A 24322-nucleotide genomic window follows, 5' to 3' on the forward strand; every position below is an offset into this window, starting at 1 on the left:
CCTGATTACTTGTTGTCTTTTTTACTATTGCTTATCTTGTGCTCTCTAATGCACTTTCCTACTATTTATGGCAGTTGTAGAGTAGCATTAAGCTGAAATACCATTCTTCAAATGAAGCAATTTTATCGAGACAGAATGTACCTATAAACCTTGTGATGACATCTGGCTCTCACTTTCAAAACACATTTGATTGTCTGCTCATTTAAAATGACATCAGGTTTTTCCTCGACTGACCTTTAGTTCACTTCATCACTAGGATCCCAGATATTGATATGATCAGTGTCATTCACAGGAACAAAATTCTTATATTTCTGCAAAAAAGACTCTTTTGAACATAACGTAACAAAGAGGTGTATTCGAGTCAAGCATGTACTGTAATCGAATGGAATCTTGACTGACAGGTTTGAACCTAGAATGTATTGCAGATAAAGAAAGAGATGTGGGGGTTAGGAAGGAGGTGCAGATCAGTGTACCAAAAGCCAAGCACATGTAAGCTTTTCACTCTTGCACACCTCTACCACTGAATTACCTGGATATAGCGCAAGAGGAGTACAAATCTGAATTAAAGAAGAACCCTAAAGAGGTAATTTACAAATACTTAGTTATTATGATATTATATTGTGACTTTATGTTTTCAAAGATGATAGAAGACTTAATATTAACTTTGAAACTGCATTTTAACCATACTAAAGTTTTTATTGATTTCTGTACAACATTTGGGTGTGCATTACCGAAATGCTGAATGATCTGGCTGTATCCTACAATTAAACAAATAGAAGACCCTTTAAATACATGTACTGTAAAAGAGCAGCATTTTTGTAAAATCAACATATATTTTTATGGTACTTTAACTTAAAAAATAAGTTTAACAATTTCAGCTTGTTTTTATAAGCTAAGTCAACTTATCACAGGTTGAATTGACTTGCAAAACTTTCTTCATGCTGCATTTTTTTACAATGTGAATGTTATTGCTATTAGATATACACTGAAAAAAATGATTCATTCAATTTACTCAATTTACTTTTTTTAAGGTAAGTGGTTGCAATCAATTTATTTAAGCTAAATTTAAACAAAAGTTTTTTGTTTTGTTTGGACTTTCTAATTTTTCTGTTTAAAGCTTAAATAAATTGATTGCAATCAGTTACCTTAAAAAAATTGAGTAAATTAAATGAATCTTTTTTTTCAGTGTATCAGGCTTCCTACCAATAAAAGATTGCACCTTGTAAAAAATACTGAATAAATGTGATGGGTATTAAAAGTTAAAGTAAAATAAAAAAATTAGAATAACAGAATTATTTATTTATAAATTCCATTTGGCTTGATATTTTGTTGGTGTTTGTTCAATGCAATTAATCATTACTTAAGTCATGTTTAAAATAATTTCTGCATGCTGACAGAATAATGTCCATGCTTTAGCCAGTGTAAAGAAAACCTGGTTAGAGGTTAGAAAACTATTTTCTTTATCTTTCTTATTAAGTGCAATTTACCTTTCTTATTAAGACATTTGGACTTGTTAAAACTGATCCTAATTCTCTAATAATTTTATAAAATGAGTATTGTCTGTAGGAATAGGCTTTATGCCCAGCTGCACTACTTCCTGAACTTTAGCCAGCTCCTTGTTTCCTGTCTGCCATTATTGGACAAACTGATTAATCCAGGTGTGCCTGACCTCAGTAGTCACAAACAAACTGATTAATCCAGGTGTGCCTGACCTCAGTAGTCACAACAACAATAATCAGACACACCTGGATTAATCAGTTTGTCCAATAATGGCAGACAGGAAACAAGGAGCTGGCTGAAGTTCAGGATGTAGTGCAGCTGGGCATAAAGCCTATTAACATTTAAAATGTTTGTCACAGAAAATAAACAAACACTTGTATAACAAAGTAAACACACACTGTAAAAAATGGCAGCATGAAGTTTAAACAACTTAATTATGTTGAGTCCAATATGTTGTAGGAAAATGTCCACACACTGAAAAATTCAATCAGACGAAAAAAGGTATATTAAAAATATTTTTTATTTATCATATGCAAAAGTGAAAAAGTGACAACAGTGCAAAGTGTATAAAACAGACGTTTCAGGTTTTTTGTGAAGGGAAACATCTTGCATTACAATTATCCCTTATTGACTCTTAGATCACCTAATTTGCAAGTGCGCCAATTAAGTGAGATGTTGCTTTGTTATTTTAGTAATGCATTAAAGTAAGCATGGGCTGAAACGTCTGCGCTCTGGTCTGTTTTATACACTTTGCACTTTTTCACTCTTGCATATGATAAATAGAAAATATCTTTGATAGACCTTTTTTGGTCAGATTGAATTTTTCAGTGTGCGGACAATTCCTAAAACGTATTGGACTCAACAAACTGTTTGTTTTACGCACCTGAGCAATGTTTTGTTAGTTTTGAGCGCATATTGACTACACAACTTAATTATGCAAGTCAATTCAACCTACTTTATCATAAGTTGTACAAATATTGTACAAAAGCCTAGCTTTCTTGTTTTAGCAAAGTTTTATTACCATCCATATTTTTAATTCTCTTAAGCAGATACACTGAAAAGAATGATTCATTGAATTGAATCAATTTTTTTTTAAGGTAAGTGGTTGCAATTAGGAATGCACCGATACCACTTTTTGGAATACGAGTATGAGTACGAGTACTTGCATTTCAGTACTTGCCGATACCGAGTACTAAATAAAAAAACATGATTTAAATTTAAAGGTAACATCTTTAGTCATATAATTTAACAAAAAAAACAAAGGACTAGTTTTCCAGTTTGTTGCAAACTCTGCCTCTTTGGACAACACAAGAGGCATTAACCCCTTAAATGCCACTCAAACAGACATTTCTCAGACCGTGGTATCGATTCCAGGTCTCGGGGGACTTTTAACGAGTACGAGTACTTTAGAAAATGTGGTATCGAGGCCGATACCAGTATCGGTATTGGTGCATCCCTAGTTGCAATCAATTTATTGTAAGCTACAATTAAACAAAAAAAATTAGTAAAGTAAAATAAAATATAAAACTTTTCTTTAAATTTCACAATTTCACAACAAAATGGCTTCATATGGGAAAAATTAAGTCTCTGAGGAGACTGAAGTATTGAGATTAAAATTAGGCTGTCATTTTATTTACTAATGATGAATTTTTATATATTTATGGTAGAAAATTTACAAAACATCTTCACGGAACAAGATATTACTTAAAATACCTTTGAATAATGAAAAATAATCAATAATTTTGACACTATACACTTTAAGGAAGGATGTTTTAATTTGAACACATTGTTTTGTGTTTTTCTATTTAACACATTTTATGCAATGAAATTGCAGAAACTTGCAAAAATTGTGGGTACTTGCAAAAACCGTTTGCAGCTTTTGAATGATGTTCATGTCACATAATCACATCACATCATAACATTCCCATGGCAACAGGGGACATGAGTGCGCTTGTGTAAAGTAAATGCAACATTTTTCAACTATATACAGTATGTGATTATTTCATGAAATCATGCAAGCCCGCATATTTTGCGCACAGAAATCTGCAATTTATGCTGCGAAAGTGCAGCGTATTTGAAAAATGTGCCCCCCGCATAAATATGCGGACTTTGGCTGATTATGCGTTGAATCATGCCATCGCATAATCGCGTTTTTCTGGAGGGACTGGTTAGATGTGTTGTCATTAACTAGACACAATATGTGTTATTTTAACAAATTTGTTTTAAAAGTCTACACTTTAAAAAAATCATGTGTTAATTTTTTACACATTGTTTGTGTCATGCCATTTAACACATGTGTTATTTCATATTAAAATGAATGAAAGGGACAACACAAGTTATGTTAAAAATAACTCAAAATGTGTTGTTCCAATAATAACACAGAGATGTGTTGATTTCAACACATCTGTTTATAGAATGTACAATGTATTTTTAGCTATTGCTACAAATGTACCTGTGCTATGACTGGTTTTGTGGTCCAGGGTCATGCTCTGCATAAATGAGTACACCCACTTTGAAAAATATTTTTTCCATTTGTTAGTAAATATGAGACCAATTTGCTTCTGTTTTTACGAACAGTTTTATTTAACATTTGTTTTTAGTAACAAAAGACTGAAAGTCACTTATCTTTAGGATACAAAAATAACACATTTAAATCAATTGAAGTGATGCAGATGAAAATGAGAACATCCCAATGAATATGTAAGCAAAAGTAATTAACAGGAATTTACTAGGGAATTAATCTAATCAATCATCACAAATGCTGTTAAGATTAATATGTTAAAATAACACATCTTGTGTCTACTTTGTCAGGATCCTGTAAGGATCTTGTCTTGTCTTAAGGGTACATGGTTTTGTCTCTTAAGTTTGATTTATTTTATTTTTATCCGTTGCTGTGTGATGAACATGAAGTAAGATATTTTGAGGAATGTTGGTAATCAAACCGTTTGTGAGCCCCATTCACTTCCATTGTATTCTTTTTCCCTACTGTGGAAGTGAATGGGGCTCATGAATGGTTTGGTTACAGTTACAAACATTCCTCAAAATATCTTATTCCTGTTTATCAAAACAAAGAGATTTATACAGGTTTGTAACAACGTGAGGGTGAGTAAATGATGACAGACTTTAGATTTGTCCCTTTAAACGTTGTTAAATTGTGTATTTCAATACCAAGTTGTGTCACGCAATCCAGACAAAATAAACCGGGCACATGACTTGCAGGAACTTAAATGTTGTTAAACAGCGTGGTCACAACAAAGTTGTGTAGTGTAATCCAGACAAAATAAACCAGCCACATGAATTCTGGGAATTCAAATGTTGTTGTCCCTTTTATTTATTTGAACTCAAAATCAACACGAAATGACACATAATGTGTTAAATAGGATAACACAAAACAATGTGTTAAAATTAACACATCCTTTTTTAGGCCTAGTCCACATGGACACGGGTATTTTTATAACCAGAGTTTTTCCTCCTGTGGTTAAAAAAAACCCCTCCTCACATGCTCGGTTTAAAAGAAATCTCCGCCTACATGAACACGCAAAAACATGCGATCACGCGCTGTCAAGAGCATGCCACACCAGCAGGCGGTGATATAATCCTAATCGTAAAGCCACGTTAGCCAATGAAAAGCCTTAATCAGAAGCAAAAACCCTGGTTGTACTGTTTACACGACAACACTGCAACCGGCGTTTCTAACAAACCTCACACTGGCAGGGGTTTTCAAAAATGTTCAGTTCGCAGCTCTCCTGATTTTGCCAAGTGGTTGATGTCCTAATGGCAACATTATGTTGACCCTGGGACAACATTCCATTCAGATTTCAGAAATAAGTTTGCAGTTTTTTTTAAGTTTAAGCTTAAAACCAGGATTAGCTGCTTCTAGACCATTGTTTTTCACATATCATTTCTATCTGATTTTAGGGTTCAGTTATGGTAAGGGTTGGGGTTTAGGGTAGGTTTAGGTTGAGATGTCCTGAGATGTCCAGGACGTCGACTGAAGTTAACACCTCGTCAAGAGCGTTTTGTGATTAGAGACAAAAATGGTCATGAAGGTTCAGCACAGATGGCTAAATAAAATCAAGCTGCGGTGTTTGACACCACAAGACGTAGAGTGAACACGAGTGGCGTGCATGGCTGTAGACCACAGAGGAAGCCACTGCTAAAGCCAATGCACAAAAAGCATGTTGCATAGGTTATATGTCACTGTTTATCAAGAAACACTATCTGAACATGCAAATCATATTCTTTTCCACATCTTTCTTCTCATCTCCTGTAGTTCTCCTCGCAGCCATGCCATTCTCACGCAGCTTCCTTTCCGAAGACCATCTGCTGTGCTCCATCTGCTTAGATGTGTTTAACAATCCTGTATCTACGCCGTGCGGCCACAGCTTCTGCATGGCCTGCATCGATAACTACTGGGATTCATCCAAGCACTGCCTGTGCCCCCTCTGCAAGGAGGCATTCAAGAGAAAGCCCGATCTCCACATTAATCGAACCCTCCGCGAAATCACAGAACAGTTCAAGCAGATGACAAGCAACATGGGGGCCAACGGGGGAGTCGAGGGAGATGAGGAGTTTGAGGAAGAGGAAACAACACAGGGGTCAGTGGATGATACAGAAGAGCCAGGGCATCTTCCAGGTGATGTGTTTACTAAATTGAAGCGGAAATTTGCCAGGCGTTTCAGTTCTCATACCTGTCGCATCAAAAGTGGACCTGACCAAACCGTGACAGTAAACGAGGACAGTACTGATGACACCCAGACTCTTTTTATTACGAACAAGGTGTCTCTGCGGAGGTTTACCTTGAGCGGGGCTGCAGATGCCATGCAAGTGCCTCTTTGTCCAAAACACCACAGAAACCTGGAGCTGTTCTGTCAAACTGATCTGGAGTGCATTTGTGTGGAGTGTGGAGAAACAGAACATCAATCACACAACATCACTTGCGCTGAGAACGAGTGGCAAAGTAATAAGGTAGGAATGAAGAACAAAAATGATCATTCACACCTTTTTAATAGATAAAACAATACAAATTTTAGCATTTTAATTAAAAACCTCCCCAATGCATACCTCATAAATGTATGTCAGTCATAATTATATGTAGTTTGGTACAGGAAATCTATAAAAAAAAAAAAAAAATATATATATATATATATATATATATATATATATATATATATATATATATTAAACAATTAAAATACCACCAGGCCATTATCCTGTATACCTAAATGTTAATTGTGTATCCTACTTTCTCCAATAGACATCCATTTTGTCATATTCTGCCACTTTTCCCTATTCTGTAGTTCAGCCTTCACTGTAAAAAAAATCCGTAGAAATTGCAGCTGGGTTGCCGGTAATTTACCGTAGATTTAAATGTATGTTATTTACTGGCAACATTTTGTTCAAAGTTAAATGAACATTAAACATTTACAAGTCTTTGTCTTTACAGAGTAAAAATAAAAAACAGCATCAAGCAAAAAATTCTGGGAAACAAAATCTGAAGCAAAAAACAAAAAAAGGTTGATGATGATTTCTGGTTCCCAGAATGCTTTGCATGAGGCTGTTATTGTATAGTTTTATTCTGTAAAGATAAAGACTTGTTAATATTTAAAATTTATTTAACTTTGAACAAACTCTTTCCAGTAAATAAAATAATTTTAAATCTACGGTAAATTACCGGCAACCCAGCTGCAATAACATTGTAATTTCTACAGATTTTTTTTACAGTGTTTACAAAATGTTGAAGAACAACAAAAATTGACATCAAAATCATGGGGTTAGATTCCCAGGAAACATACTTATTAAAAATGTTTAGGTTTTTGTACGCATTGTGAGTCGCTGGTTGAAAGTGTTTGCTCAGTGTATGAAGGAAAATGTAAGACCACTCAGCTAAATCAAAATTACAACTTTTAATTTAACATTTTATTAAAACCTCCAGCATCTATCACTTGGACAAATAAAGATCCAAAATGGCAGCAGCCTCAACAGTTTGGTTTATGTGAACAGGTGTACTAACTTAACAATGACGTCATTTATTTTGCATTAAGCCAAACTTTTTTTAATCCATATTTCATTCACTTTAAAAGTTGGGTCAAATAAAAAACACTTCAATTGGTAACGACTACAAATGTGAATTTTTTTACTTTAATTTTCTCACTTTAAGTTGAAAATGCAGGTGTTACCAATTGAAGTAATTGTTTTGAAATATTTCACCTTAAAGGTGCAATGTGGGACTTTTAGAAAGATCTCTTGACAGAAATGCAATATAATATACACTGTAAAAAGTGAAAGCTGCTCTTCTGCTCTATTACTAAAACGTAATTCAACTGGTCACACCTAAAAAATATATTATAGTTGTATAAACTGAAATTTTACACTTTAGGTGACAACTTTGAGGTGAAAAAACTTTAACAATTACTTCAATTGGTAAAACCTAAAATACTGTCTTTAAAGGTCACGGTTTTCTTAATCCTATTTTTCAAACTTTAGTTGGTGTATAATGTTGCTGAGCAAAAATAATACCTGTAAAATGATAAAGCTCAAAGTTCACTTCCAGGCGATATATTTTCTTTAACAGAATTCCCATTTCAAAGCCTACAGCGAACGGGCCGTTTGGACTACAGTCCTCTACTTCCTGGTTGAATGATGTCAAGAGCGTTTGACTAAACTCCGCCCACAGGAATATGCCAGTCGGCAGCTAATATCAAACAGCTCTGCTAAGCTAAGCTGCTGTCGGATCACAACACACTAAACAAGCTACACAATCAGAACTTGATATGTATTTCTGAAGGAGACACTTAAAACAAGAAAGACTTCAGCCCGTTTTTAAAACATGAAAACAGCGCTATACAGTAGGGATGTAACGTTTAAATCGCGTGTCCCATTAAAAATGCCTGTCAATGATCTTGCGATTCTTTGTTCTATGCACAGCTTGTGCGTATATTACGGCATTTGGTCAGTAGGAAGTCCTTATCAATCTAAAATCATTATGAGTTAGAGTCGTTTATAAGGTGCATTTAATAAAGCAACACTCTTTAAATAAAAATCATTCAAAATATTCTTTATCATCATGAAAATACCTAAACAATTTGAAGAACAGCGATATAAATATTCCTGTAGATATTTCCTGGAAAAGCGTTTATAATGCTTCTTCTTCTGTGGCACAAAGGGAGTTATGCTAAACTTTTCTACAGAGCGCCTTTTATCCCTACGTTGTCTCAGACGAAATGTTTTCCCTGTGATAGCTACTGTAGCTTCTCTTTGCATTTTGAAGTTGAGGTTGGTTGCAATTTGCAATCTCACCACCAGATGCCGCTAAAACACACTGGACCTTTATTTTTTCACTGTAAGGGCTCTATCATACACCTGGCGCAATGCAGCGCAATTTTTGTGTCCATGGGCGTTCTGATCTAAAATGTGTTCAGGCGCATTGTTGCCGCGTTGCTATTTTGAGGCAACTAAAATAGACTACGCCATTGACCAACTAAAACCTGCTCTAAAGTCTATGGCACAATAGTGTTTGTGTTATTTAATGACCGCATTAGAAATATGCGTCTATAAACGGGACGAAAATGCGGGTTTGCTTATCACACACATGGATGCGCAGCTGCACAAAAACACTTTCCGCACATTTGTAAATTCTTTATCTCCTGTTTGTTACAAATAAAGTACAAACCTTTTCTTACATACTTGTAAATTATTTTTGATGATATTGGATAGCCATACATTTGCAGCAATTAAAAGCCTCCTATTTTTACTTCCATGACTAAAAGAAAACGGGTTTTAAAGGTTTTAATCAAAAAATAACAATTTCAATACAAGTGAAAAACAACACAATTATTTAACATTAATCTTAAACTGGGGATCTTCTTCCTCCCCTTAGTTTTTCAGTCTCCAAATTCCGCTTTATAAATAGGGATTAGACATAGCACCAGCGCAACTGGCTTTTAAAGGGGATGAGAGCTGAGACTCTCATTGGTTTATTTCACGTTACGCCCAAAACACTCCCATTACTCATTAAAAGAATAGGTACAACCCTTTCGACCGTGCGTTCGGCGCACAAACCATTTTTCCCGTCGTTAAATTTGCAAAAGTGGATTCGGACACGCCCATTTAGACAGTGCGCCGTGTGCTTTAGACAATGTGCTTAGATCGTTAGAATAGGGGCCCTAAGTCACAAAATTTAAGTTTATAAAACTTATTTTTCATTTATTACCAATTGAAGTTATTCTTCACTTTTTACAGGGTTGTCAAAAAAGTCTAATCAAGAATGGTGAACTGACTTAACTATTCATACCAATTTTTGCAATTACTTTTAAGAAAGTGGTCCACATTTTTGGTCCACTCAATTTACTAATAACTAGAGACCACTTTCCCAAATATAGAGAAACAGTCCTATGTTAAAATTTAAAAATTGACATCACTTGTTTGAAACTAAAGTGTCACATTACACTTGACATTACTAATTTAGGGCACGTCCTGCTGCATCATTTCCTGTTTATTCCTCACAGATGAAGATTAGTACCACAGAGTCTGAGATTCAAGAGATGACAGAAGAAAGACTGCAGAAAGTGGAGGATATCAAACAATCACTGACTGAAATCAAAGTAAGTAACAGTTACAGTCTTTTTTTATCCCACATCATAAAAAGGCCTGGTCTGAAGAAATGTTTTGAACCAGTCTGTGTATTTATTCTTTCTTCTGTCAAGCTCAAAAGCATTTCTGTAGCTGAAACGGTGAAGAGTTTATTAAGATAGACAATGCATGAACTGTATACCTTTCAATGTAATGTAAACTTGGATGAAAGAACCATCTGCCAAACGCATCAATGAAAATGACTGAAACTGACAGCCTCTTTTGTCTCCTTCTTTGCAGATATTTAATTATAACCGGCATTTAATATGTTTCTCTTTTTGCTGTTACAAATCTACATATATGATGATAAACATTTCTCTCTCTTCCTTCTGTCACACTCTTTCTTCACCTTTGACTCAAGATGCTCTCTGAGCGTGAGGCACAACGCAGCATGCAGGTTTTCGGGACTTTGGTGAGATCCATGGAGTGCAGCCAGGCAGGGCTGTTGGAAGAGATTGAGAAGAATCGTCGCTCTGCTGACCAGCAGGCTGAGGTGATTATCAGAGAACTGGAGGAGGAGATCACACAGTTGAGGAAGAGGAGCGCTGCGCTAGGCAAAGTGGCCCAAACTAAAGACTACATCACTGGACTGAAGGTTTGTAGACAGTTCACATTTCAGTACACCAGTGGTCGGCAACAGGTAGCCAGTGAGTCTCTTTTCTTGGACTACAACAAACACACAGATTGTAGGCAACAGTTAACTTCCTGGACTTGTTGACATGGACATGACTGACATTATCATAATTCCTCCCACTTCAGGCTCACAGCCTGTAAGTTAACTCCTGTAAGCATTGCATTGTGAGCAAATCTTTCAAACATAGTAAGGAGCATGACGTTCCCAGCTGACGTCAAAGGTTTTTAGGCCAATCACAACATAGAGATTAGCTGGCCAATCACAACGTAGAGATTAGCTGGCCAATCAGGGTCACAGCACTTTTCAGATCAATGAGTTTTGTACAAAATCAGAGCGTTTTAGAAAGACAGGGATATCTGGAGCTTCAAAAATGTACGGTATGTGGAAAACAATGTGTTTTTAAACCATAAACCACACAAACACATTGTATTATACCAAACACACAAAATAATGTTATTTTTAGCAATGAAATAGGTGCACTTTAATAAGGCAGGTATGTAATTTGGTATCTGCTTTGCAGGTCTGCTTGTTTACATCACTTAAAACACGTTAATGTAAAACATGACATTATTCTCAAAATATAACAACTTTATTCCCGAAACCTTACAACTTAATTCTCATAATTGACTTTATTTTCAAAATATTACGAGTTTATGCTTGTTATATTGACTTTGTTTTTATTTTTTATTTTAGCTTGACCCTAATCCTCCTTGGTAGTTTTCTGCAATATAAACAGCCCACAGTACAAATAATTCAGCACCACTAAAAAGATAACGAATTCTTTAAAATCGAAATAAAGTAATTTGAAAATAAGGGAAATTTCCAGAAGCAACTTCCTTTGTCTATGTTGTGGCCCACCATCTACTTGCCGACCCCTGTATCATCTACACTATCTGGTTCCCTATTTATTCTGTAGTAACTAGTTAAAACTCATTAGTGGTACTTTCTAAGGCAGGGATCAATTATATTGTTTTTGCCCTGAGGATTTTTAAAATGCGATTTTTAAAATGTTGGCATTTAGAGCTGGGGTAGACTTTTATTATCAGGGAATACAAATAATTGTTAAATCAAATTACAATCTAGACCAGGGGTCTACAACCTTTTTGTGAGCAAGGGCTACAAACATTTATAAAACAATCTGGAGAGTTACTTTTTTATTATAGTCTACTCAAACTTTTACTTGTTCATTTTATTTTATTTTATTTGTTGATAGTTTTGTCATAGTTTACAATGTTCATATACATAAAAGAAGCCAAGCTAATATAAAAATATGTAATAAATAAATATTACAATTGAGACTTAATAGAATGTGCTTTGGGCAACTCACAGACTCCGTGCGGGCAAAATGTTGGAGACCACTGATTTAAACATTACAGACACAACAAACTTAATCATTGAAACAACAATCTCTTGCTTTTCTCCAACAGAGCTATTCTGATATCAATACCCCGCTGTCAATGAAAGACTGGACAGATGTTTCAGTGACCTGTGACTTTGGAACAAAAGCCATTTACACTTCTGTCTGTCAGCTACTTGAACAGTTTAAGGAGGAACTTCAGAAACTACCTGCAATGAGTAGGTTTTTGTGTTAAAACTAAGCTACAGCTCCATCTGGTGGCAGATTTTGTTATAATCGAATGCATGTTGGTAGCACAGTAGGCCTTAGTTATATTAGAACATTTAAAGAGTTTTTACAAACATACCTTGTGAAAATCCTTACTGGTGTGCATAAAATAAAACAATGGCACTGATATTTTAAGAAATGGGAGTGCAAGTTAGTTTTGATTTAAATGACATGCATTTTAGTCTGGATCTCACTTAAGCCCTGTCCGGGAAACATTGTTTTTTTCAAGAAACTTTCTTATTATTTCTATTCTAGGTCTTTCGGTGTTCACTGAACAATCACCAATGAAGTCTCTCCCAAGTAAGTTTATCTTTAAAAGACAGACATCATCTATCTATGATTTATTTTCAAACTATTGTTCTTGGATGTTGTTTATATATTTTTATAATTTTTCTTCAATCTCTACTTAAAAAATCATCTTATTTCACTCTTTTGCAGAAGTGAAGAGAATACAAGAATATGCAGGTACGAGATAACAAATTTATCCTATATCTACTGTATAGTCATAAATATTTACATACAAGTTAAACACTCTATTGTTTTTCTTATGCATTTCACTATACATGTACACAACCTCATAACAATTGAGAGAATATTTGTTGTCATTAAACATGTAATACATTTAGTCACAGCATCTATAACCTAAAATCTTTATGTTTAAAAAGCCCATAATTTTCAGGTTAAAACAACTTGAATTTAATTGAATTTTAATTTCAATTTTCTTCAGTAGTGATGAGTTGCTTTAAATTATAAAAATAATGTAAATAACTTAAGCTAATTTAACTTTATTTTTATAATTTTTTGCAATTTTTTTTAATTACTTGCTGCACTTTAATGTTTAAGTTTAAACAACTTAAATTAATAAGTTGTTTCCTCTTTTTTGACTAGTTAGAAGTTGCTATAAATTATAAAAAATAAAGTTGTAAGAACTTAAGCCCATTCAATTTTATTTTTATTCTTTTATTTTTGTAACTCTTCACTAGCCAGAAAAGTTTAAACGACTTTTCAAATTGTTTTAACTTAAACATTTAAGTGCAGCAATTATTATTATTATTATTATTTTTTTGCATTGTAGTGAGAAGTTTATTTTTATAATTTATAGCAACTTCTAACTAGTCAAAAAGGTTCAAATTACTTATAAATTCAAAATTCAATATTTAATATATATATATATATATATATATATATATATATATATATATATATTTCTGTTTTAACTTTTATTATTCCAGGTCATTGTAAAGTAGCTAATCAAAATTCTACTGAGTTTTTGTTATTTAATTTTGCAACTTAGTAAAAATAGTTATTTTGACTTCTTCAACCAGTGGATGTGACCCTGGACCCTAACACTGCCCATCCTCGCCTCATCCTTTCAGACGACGGAAAGAAGGTGTGGTGCGGTGAAAAGCACCAACTGGTTCCCAACAACCGCGAACGCTTTGACCGTGTAGTTTGCGTACTGGGGCGTGAGGGATTCTCTGGTGGCCGACACTACTGGGAGGTAGAGGTGGGTGCGAAAACTGACTGGGACGTGGGGGTGGCCAGTCAGTTTATCAACAGAAAGGGAATGATCACTGTTACCCCCAGCAACGGCTACTGGTTCCTTAGCTTGCGGGACAAGAAAAACTATTCCTTCAGGGATGAACCATCCATTCCCCTACCTCTCAGCCTGAAACCTCAGAAGATAGGGGTGTTTGTAGACTATGAAAAAGGCCAAGTGTCATTTTATAACGTGGATGAAAAACTGCACATCTTCACTTTTATGGATAAATTCACAGAGGCCATTTATCCATTCCTCAGTCCATGTACCATCAAAAACGGCAAAAATATTGCACCGCTGGTAATTACACCTGTCCATCTAGACTGAACAATGAGAAACTTTTGTAATGACCGAACATCTGCTCAGAAATGTTGTGGGATTTTTCGGTCTGTTGACTTTAGTACATTGCACAGTTTTCAGTAATAACACATAATACTAAAAACAAGAAATCTGCTTTTCATAAATAAATGAAAGGAACAGTTCAACAAAATCGGAAAACTCTCTTTGAATTCACTCACCCTCATCCCAGATGTATGGCTTCCTTCAGTTAAACACAAAAAAACGAAAACTTTCAAATGATGAGTTAGTTTGAATATTTTTTTAAGGAATGTTTATAACCAAACCGATCAGAAGCTCCATTGACTTAGTATTCTTTTATTCTTTATGGAAGTAATGGGGCTTCTGATCGCTTTGGGTTTAAACATTCCTCAAAATATCTTCCTTCGTGTTCATCAGAAGAAAGAAATTTATACAGGTTTGTAGCAACATGAAAGTGAGTAAATGATGAAAGAATTTATATTTTGTGGTGAACTATCCCTTTAACACTACACTACACTATTAATATCCTCTGCCTGTCAGACCTATAAGTATTAATAAATCATATTGTTTTGTTTGAATCTTGTAGTTTTAATATTAAACATTTCATTTAACCGAATCAATATCCAAACTTTTATACACACTGTAGTAGAGAGTGCTTTTGTGAGCATCTGTGCCAAATGGCAAGCAAGTTACTGCAGGTAAATTCTCTCTTTTTCTTCTTTCCCACCCCCTGCGCCTCACATACAACTCCGACCACCATACTTATATCATTCCACCTTATCTGTCTTCTTCTTAGCCTGTACTTGTGTTTCGACACTGAGCCCAAGTTCTCAACAGTGTAGTGAAACAAACGTCATTTACGTGTAACAATACAACCAACTTGTCTGTTACCTGTGCATTGTAATCGCCATTAACTGTCCTCGTTTTCCCGCTCTCGGTAACTCCCAAAGCAAATCCTAACGGTATTTTCTGACTGTACACTGTACTTGTTGAATCATGTCAAAAGTAACTGTCGGAGAGAAAATACCTCAGGGCTGTCTGATGACGACATGGATGCAATTCCCTAATCTGGCACAAGGTGGAGTTTTCAACAAATAGCTCAATAACGAGAGGAGACCCGATGCAAACGGGCATGATCGTATACTATACGTCCTAAATAGTATTCAAAGCTTAGAATTGTTATGTCCCAAATAGGAGTGTGTCGAAATGAGCATCCTTAGAATACCCGTATGGTGCACTATTTATGGTGAAAATTATATTAATAACTCTTAAAACAACTAATATATGTGAAGGAGGAATTTTTGGATGATTTTAATATATTAAATAATATAGTAAACATTTTTAAAAAATTATGAAAGAGAAAAGCTGAAATGTCTAAATCCAATTACACAAATGCTTGTTTTCCAAAGCAGACATTTTATGTTTTTTTCATGCAAATATTCAAAACTGTCTAAAATAAGAATGTACACAATTAAAAGACTTGTTCTCTGTATTTACCCATCCAATTTAGTTAACACTGCCACATTTGCCCCAGCTAAATATTTGTTAATTTCTGTATAGCTGTTGAAAAAACAAGTGAACACTCAAATTTAACTAAACTGACCTGTGTTTTGGTACACTAATGTGTTGTTTTTAACACATCCGTTCTAAGAGTGTAGTTACATAAATTTTACACCATAACGTTAGCTCAGTGTAATGGTTGATGTGCTTTAGCTATTTGAACAAAGATAATTTTTAATTTGGCTTGTTATTAAAAAATAATCTACTCTATTCTAAGGGAAAGTCTACTGGAAGTTAAGTTTGGGCCACAAAAGCGGTTTATGTTGTTGTTGCTGAAACATATAGATTTTGACTGAAATTTTTAATGTAGGTCAGAGTGGACTGTAACATTCATGTATTTTATATTTGTGTCTCATGTATTAAATTGTTGATTTTTGTTACCTTTTTATTTGTCATGATTCACTGTTTCATGAATCTTTTCATGTCATGTTACATTAAAGTTTCCGATACAGGCTATTTAATAAAGTATTTGAATACAATTGACTTTTAATTATTATTGCATTTAAAAGTGTCTTTTTCCTGGGAAATAATGCTAGAAATGTGCAATAACTTGAAGCCTATATGGAAATTTAAGAAATAAGTATTGAATCTGAATGCATTGGTTATGCAATGATTATGAATTTATTTTTGTGTTTGTTGCATTGTTTGTTTTATTTTTAGATTTCACAAAACTTCTCTTCAAAGTGGTATCACCTTTCACATAGTATACTGTTTTTCTAAAGTTACTTTTATGTTAAATTCAAAATGTGAGTTAAATTATGTACAGTATTTGCACATGTAAACTTTAGAATTACAAATTTATTCAGGGTCTATTATTAACAACATAAAAAAAAACTGTTTATGGTTATACAAGTTCAACAGATCATAAAATGAATAAAGAGCTTCATATGAACTTTAAGATCAATCATGACAGAAATCACTGGTATAACAAGACAAGCAAGACTTCATGACTGAGATAACAAAACACAGAAAACGAGAGAGAGTGTATGTGTATGATTATCGTTCAATAGTAACCAACATTCCTCACTAATACACTTTAGAATGTGGAATTGTGAGAAGAGTTTTACAAGACTCCCATTTAAGACCGCAAATTGGTTCTGGTCAACAGGTGTGACACACGTTTAAACAATTTCAAACAAATACTGTGACAGTGATGCACACCTAACAGCTCCACCCAGCACTGGAAAAAATTCATAGCTGTAGTTAAAAGTCACTGCCAGTCATTCTTATGGCAAAGAACTGAATGAAGCAGAGCAGGATCTGAGCGAGTATGAAAGTAAAGGGAACCGGGGGAGGGATGAGACAAATGAAAGAGAAATGGATGTAGGCTGTCTGTCAGGTTAAGCTTGAATTTACTGACTCTTGCCCTCGTGCCAGCTTCACTGGCATGGTAGCCTCTTTGTCTATGATACCAACAAATAGTGGTAACAGTAATGTGCATGGACCTTTAGTTTTGTGGCTGAATTGATTTAAATGTAAGAACAGTGCAAATCTACCGTCTAAGAATCAATTTCACAAAATGTGATTGTAATGTTACTAAAAAAAATTTAATAATAACAAATAAAGAGGAATTCCAGTGAAGTGATTCTATCGAGAGAAGGATGGAGAGACTGATGAGGAAATATAAAAAAAACTTAAGCCAATGTTCTGCCTCAACCACTCCAACAGCCCGGGCAGCATACCTGTCATTCTGCACACCTACACACTCCTTCTTTCTCTTACTGTTTTTCTGTTGTTCATCTGTGCCTCTTTATCTTCCTGCCTGTTTGCTCTTTTTACCTCCATTTTTAAATTGTGTTCCCCTCCCTGCTTTCTTAATCTAGGTCATTAGTTAACATACTGAAGGAAAATGCGTAACTGAACTCTTCGTGTAAATGTGACATTGGATGCATTCTGCATATGCAGAACAAAACTACAATCATGTGGAGAAATCACCTTGTACCATTTTGAGGGGCTGTTTCCTGGACAGGGTTTAGATTAATCCAGGACTAGGCCTAAGATATTTAGGACATGTAAGGAGTTTTTACAAACAAACCGTTGTGCAAGATGTTTTTTTAATTAAAGCAAGTAGAACGTGCATTTTTCTAAAGTATGTTTGTAAAAAATTTCTAAATAAACTAATGCCTAGTCCTGGATTAATCTTAACCCTGTTTAGGAAACTCCTAGGAAAGCACTGAGCCAACAAGACACTATGGCCATTACGTTATTTCTTAAAAATGTAATTAGCATCAGGATGAACTGTTGTTTTGTATACTTTAAGCTGTTTATCATAACAGAAATCCTTATAAATAAGGTGTGAAAAGGTGTATGTTTGTGTAGAGCAGGTCTCAAAAGTTTAACTATAGGATCAAATGTTAATTTTCAGAACCTAAGGAAGAAACAAGAACAGCGTGAGCGTCCAATTGAAACTGACAGTTCACAAGCGGCCTATTGAAACCACTTCCATTATCAGCCTGTTTCTGTTAGAACAACAACGAGTTAAAAAATAATTTATCTTGACAAATAAATTATCTTCGGTTTTTGAGCTCTCTCTCGCTCTCTATCATAATTAAATTAGACTACTAATTTTCATGTCAAGGTAAAAACACATTAAGTGAAAAGCTAGCCTGACTTTTAATATTATGTATCCAGTTTAAATGGTTATTTTTGGTTCGTTTAGTTGTAAGCCGTCACTCCCATCTTGGTTCGTAGACTATTACCTCTACATTCACTTCGGTGGCACCTTGAAGCGGAATTGTGCAGGGGAGGGGGGAAAAGAGAGAAAACCGGTTGGACAGGTAAGACGTAGGCCGGACTAGGTCGGGTTTGTTGTCACCGTTATATTCAGACGCATGCGCGTTGTTACATGTTTCCTCATGAAATGTGTACCTGCGCTGCAATCAACCTCTGAAAATCGTTTTCTCGTCCGTCGGTTGAGCAGTTTGGACAACTTACCTGCTACCAACATCACCATCCAATGTGACAAAGATATTTAGCTGCAACTTGCCTTGCGGTTTTTGGGCAAATCCTCGTGGAATACTTCGCGAACATATAGCGGAAGACGGCGGAAGGTGTAAGGTGAAGCGGGCAATATAGTGGGAAACTCCACGGAAACCTGTACAGGTACAAAAAGTTCGGTGTGCGCATACAGCGAAGAAACGGCTATTCTTGTGTTTACCTATGAGGAAAAGCCAACTGCAGAGATCACAAAAGAAGGACTTTGATTTCTATTTGTTGAGTAGTTTTTCCTAAAGTTGGTTGGTATAAAAACCTGCTGTTTAATTTTGAGAGATAGCGGAGAAGGAACTCAGGACTAACCATGCCACGAGCTTTTCTGGTGAAAAAAACGAACATTTCACCTGGCAAAAGAAACTGGAGCGATCTACCAGATCATGAACGCGGTGACATTTATATACCAGGTGAGAAAATTTAAACACACTTTTTTTGTTACAATGTGAATAACGGTACGGATGCATCGAATGGCACAGTCAGAACAAACACAACAGTTCAATTGCAGGTAGTCAGATATTATTGAATAGTCCTGCGTAATAAAACAGCTTGCTTTATTATTTAAGAGACTGCAGTTTTGGACTAAATAAAATAGCATATACTGGGCCTATAAAAAATTGCATATAAATTAAAAGATCTATGTGAATGTCTGAACAACTAAACATTTGTGATCTTATAAAAAAGTGCATAAAGTTTTAGTTGACCTTCAGACCCAACTGTCTTCCTTATAACATAAAACTCATTGCAACACAGTGCGGTGCCAGTTTCACCAGCACAAAACATTTTCCATCCTAAACCATTTAAGATTAAAAAAGGAATGTTATTTAGTTTTTATTTTTGTTTGTTTGTTTGTTTGTTTGCTTAATAATTCAAACTTTAAAAAATATAATAATAATAAATATAAAATAAAATGTATTTCTTTCGAAATATTTAGCTTAAACTTTGTTATTTGGGGACATTTGCCTGATATGCCTATTATCTTCTTTTAAGTTGGCCTGGGAGTAAACCAGATTGCTCAGATCATATTACAGTTGTTCACCTAACGGAATAGACATAACCGTTCATTGTGAGCCTCTGTCTTTATTCTTAATGCTACAGCTACGTTTAAATGGGCTACTCGCTGATTTTCCCCACAACGTAATTCTTAAATAATCAACTGTTTTAAAAGAATGAATTCACATTTGTATGTCTGCACCATACTGTCTATACGTATGCCTAAAACTGAACTAACTTGAAACAATGGCATACGTAGCATTGATTCAGGCAGGTACAAAGCCTACGTCACGAGGCTGTTTTACCTGTTCCATTTGTTGACACGCCGATTTTTTAGGTTTATATATGTGGACATTAAATCGTATATTCGATCGGAAGTTCGCTAGATTTAAATATATATATATATATTGCAGTTATTTAATAAACACGAAAATAATTTACCACTGTAAGATATAGACTACATGTCTTTCTTTATTCTTTTTTATTCTTCGCCTTTTTGTGTGATTTGAACTATTATAAGTCCACGTAGTATCTGTTTTAAACGCATTGCGTTTCTAGAGTTTGTCGCCCATGATATGGTTTTGGGTTAATGTTTACAGCGGTAAAGGAAATAACGGGCTTCGCCGCACTGGCTCCCTTTTCCCGCTACACCCTTAGCAAACACACACACATAAACGCGGCAAGTGTACCTTTCACCTCGCTTTTCGATATCTGCTGAACAAACCTGGGACACATGAATTGTTATATATTTATCAACGTCGCCTACCCATGTTTATGACCCGTGTTTTAACCCATTCATTAACCGTTGTTTAGTTTCGCTGTCGGTTTAACGTCATTAAGATTTAAAAGAACAAGCATAAACAAAACAAAACAAAAAAAAACATTTTTACCTGTTATGTAGAAATTTTATTGGATTACTAAAAACATTTTAATTAAAAAAAATTCTACATAACAGGTAGCCTAAATTATGAATCAAAACGCATTTTTACTTAAATCAACAATAGCCTACATGTTATGCTAAATAAATTTGTGTGCGCTCTCTTTTATTGTTTGTTTTATTTTCTGTTATTGTCTGTGGAGATCCACCGTAGCTACAAACATGCATGGTGTGCTTGACTGTGAATTAAGGGAGGGGTTGGCAAACAGATAAGCAAAGAAAAAAGAAGCAATCACTGCTTTGTACTTTTCATTTTATTTTTAGCCTATGCATAAAGTAAAAAAAGATCAATAAAATTTTAGACTCTTTACTGTTATCCTTTAAATCGAACCGAATCGCACGAGTCTCTTTAAATTAGACATGTGAAAATAAGTTATTGTGATAGTTTGTTGCATGTTACCGTTAGCTACAGCACACATCAGATATTTGCATTTCAATTTGCAACCCAGTAGATTATGCCACACCAGAATCAACAGTTTCTTTGTTCAGGCTACTAACTGTAGTATGACCATCTGAAATTTACAACACGGTGCCATGCAACCGACTGGTTTTGCTTAATCTCTTCATAAGATACATAAAGTGTGATTGAGGAACCACTTTGTTATAAACATGATAGTTTACCGGCAGACATTTGTAGATTATCCATCTGATGTATTGTGTTGCATGGAGGTTTGTATAAAGGGAGCTCAATCCTGTGCCTCAAGACCAGCTGGTCTGACTGGTAAAGCAGTAACAGGAGTGGTTTGACTTCAGCCCGGCACAATACACTAACACACTCGTGCACACTAGCCACCCACCCACTCACACTTGCATTCTCACACACCTGGCCCAGAGGCACAACTGTCCCCCTTTGCCTTAAGAGACACAAACACACCCAGTTTCTCATTGTCTAGCAATCACATCTTTCGTCTTAAAATATGTAGGATGTAATGCACTCGTTTCACAAAAAAAAATCTAACTACAGCTAAACTAGATTTTTTTTAACAATGATCTGTATTTTATGTCATGAAAACAATGTGAATAATAATGTACGGAGGAAAATGCATACAGAATGCAGAATGCTTAATTTTTTCCTCTCTGAAACCAATGCTTTAGTTTTTGCTTATGATGTAACAAAGTACAGTGTCACTGACACGTATCTCTGTCTCCCCCAGCTTCCATGTCTCCCTTTACTTCCCGAGAGGAGACAGAAGCCAGTCCGGCAGAGGTGGCCCTATGCCTGTCCACGCGCAAGGAAAACCGCATGTATACAAACAACAAGATGTATACGCATGACCCTTGTGCAGTGGTTCCTGCAGCTGAGCTTCCATCTTGCACTGCTCAAGGGCAGTGTTCAGAGACAGAGCACATTCGAAGCTCCCACAACAATACATATGTTCGCACTAAAATAAAGGTGAGGCTTCTGGATAAAGTTGTTTACTTTCATCATGTTGATTTAAGATCTAGTTACTGCAGTCATGACATAAGCAGTCACAGCTGTGGGGCTATGGTTTCACTTTTGGACATATAATTGGTTTTACATTGTGTGTTACTTTTGTTTGTGTTGGTTGAACTCGTATCATTTTACTATAGTCTGAATGTTTACGAATCCACTAATTCTGTCATTCTATTTCTCTCGCTGCAGGTGACCACAGGTGAGCTTCCCATTGAGACCTCACCCACTGTCCCTACTATAACAACAGGTCCACCTGTTTCTATAGCAACACCATGCCACCAGCCCGTCACCAAGTTATCTTCAGCGCAGGCGGGTGGTGTCTCCTATGCTTGCCCGATGTGTCAAAAAGTTTTCCAGTTCCAGCGCATGCTGAACAGACACCTGAAATGTCACAGTGAACAGAAGAGACATTTGTGTGATTTCTGTGGAAAGGGCTTTAATGACACCTTCGATCTCAAGAGGCATGTCCGCACACACACAGGTAAGGACATTTTCGATTGCATTCTTTAAATCATTGACAGACAAATAAGATGTGCAGAACATTTAGTTGGTCAACTTTTTTAAATGTCTTTTTTGCTCCCGTAGGTGTTCGTCCATATAAGTGTAATCTATGTGAGAAGGCCTTCACCCAGCGCTGCTCTTTGGAGTCCCACATGAAAAAAATTCATGGTGTCACACAGCAGTACGCTTACAAGGAGCGTCGCAGCAAGCTGTACGTTTGTGAAGAATGTGGCAATACTTCATCCACCCAGGATGCGTTGCTGCGCCACCTTCACACCGAACATCCCAACAGTACCCTCTTGCGGGCCAAGGGGGGACGGAGACATTTAACAGCAGCGAACTCTACCAAAGAAGAGATGTCCGAACCTGGTTCCCCTTACTCGCCTAATAGTGATGATAATGCGGGGTCAGGAGGGCATTAAAGAAAGGGATGCTAAAAAAATTATAATTTTTATAAACATTATGATGATTTATTGTTTCAATCACAGACATGGAAGGTGGAATTTTTGAAAAATGGAAAATGAAAGTGAGGTCATCAAAATGCATATTATATTATTAATGTGTTTTTATAGCAGTAAACTAAGATTAGGTTTACATTTTGTCGTAGATTCTGGGTGTTCTTCATCCTGTAAAAAAATACAAAGTAGAATGCAAAATGTCTACTGTTTATGTATGCACTCCATCGGTTTACATATTGTTGTTATTATTAAATTATTATTATAATGTATGTAATTAAACACCACTCAGGAGAAACAGATTAATGTGACATGAAATAGTTAAATGTGTAAAAGTGTTTTAGCACTGAAAAAGACTCTGCAGGGGCTAATAGGTACATGTCAGATGCAATGTTGTTTTGAAGTCTAAATGTTGAAAGGATTTCTAAAAGGGGGATTACGTGTTTTGAAAATAATTACAGTGCTTTGTATGTAATATATTTGCATAGATTTATAAAGAATTACCTTGGTGTGCTTTTATATTTTCTGGGCAGGTTTGCTAGATTTTATACATTTATCTTTAAATATACCAACCTTCCTGTAACAATTTTTGGGATGACGTTTTTGTACTTTTTTACATTCAAAATCATCATAAATGCGTAATATTTAATTTCTTATTACTGTTAGAATAATACATATGTTGTGTGGCTTTGTTTGGTGATCATCAAAGACATTATGTTTATATTGTACACACACAATAAATGTTTTGTTGATGGTTTATAAAGATGTGTGATTCATTCATTGGTATTTTTTCAGGGATAGGCAACATAAACGTATCATTAAACACTCACTCAAAAAAATGCCTCATTAGTTGAATGTTTCATTACGTGGCAAATTTCCATGTTTTACTATAACATTAATTGTTATAATTAAAAATGTTGAATGTTGACCTAATAATAATAATAATAATAATACCTTTCTTTTATAGAGCGCCTTTAAAAGTGGCTTTCTCAAAGCGCTTTACAGAGAATACAACACATTAAAAATACAAAGAATATATATAACAAAATAATTAAAATAATAATATCATTAAATGTATTACATATGTGTTGATATTTCAAAGTAATTTATGACTTAGGAATTATCACAGTTATAAAGGAAATAAGACCAGTAAAACATAAACATTTTATAAAGAGAACGAGATACGAGAAAGCAGGATAGAAAACG

The 24322-nt window shown here is 35.1% G+C and overlaps 2 protein-coding genes across 3 annotated transcripts; both read left to right on the plus strand.

Moving 5' to 3' along the window:
* The first annotated feature begins 83 nt into the window (after window positions 1–83).
* Window positions 84–15143, plus strand: LOC135764748 (E3 ubiquitin-protein ligase TRIM39). Of its 2 annotated transcripts, XM_065275420.2 has the most exons (8): window positions 84–583; window positions 5774–6468; window positions 10008–10103; window positions 10493–10726; window positions 12193–12340; window positions 12645–12689; window positions 12828–12854; window positions 13715–15143. In XM_065275420.2, the coding sequence occupies exons 2-8, from the start codon at window positions 5788–5790 to the stop codon at window positions 14254–14256; spliced, it is 1773 nt and encodes a 590-aa protein (XP_065131492.1). In that variant the 5' UTR covers window positions 84–583; window positions 5774–5787; the 3' UTR covers window positions 14257–15143. The 2 variants fall into 2 exon arrangements, with proteins under 2 accessions (XP_065131492.1, XP_065131491.1); XM_065275419.2 differs by lacking the exon at window positions 84–583 and having other exon boundaries at window positions 5487–6468.
* A 3495-nt stretch (window positions 15144–18638) lies between these two features.
* ovol1a (ovo-like zinc finger 1a) lies at window positions 18639–23871 on the plus strand. Its single transcript, XM_065275512.2, has 4 exons — window positions 18639–19205; window positions 21880–22118; window positions 22350–22641; window positions 22746–23871. Exons 1-4 carry the CDS (start codon window positions 19106–19108, stop codon window positions 23081–23083), a joined length of 969 nt encoding a protein of 322 aa, XP_065131584.1. The 5' UTR covers window positions 18639–19105; the 3' UTR covers window positions 23084–23871.
* The last annotated feature ends 451 nt before the right edge of the window (window positions 23872–24322 follow it).

The sequence above is a fragment of the Paramisgurnus dabryanus genome, chromosome 2, assembly GCF_030506205.2.
Source record: "Paramisgurnus dabryanus chromosome 2, PD_genome_1.1, whole genome shotgun sequence".
In the NCBI taxonomy this organism is placed as follows: Eukaryota; Metazoa; Chordata; class Actinopteri; order Cypriniformes; family Cobitidae; genus Paramisgurnus; species Paramisgurnus dabryanus.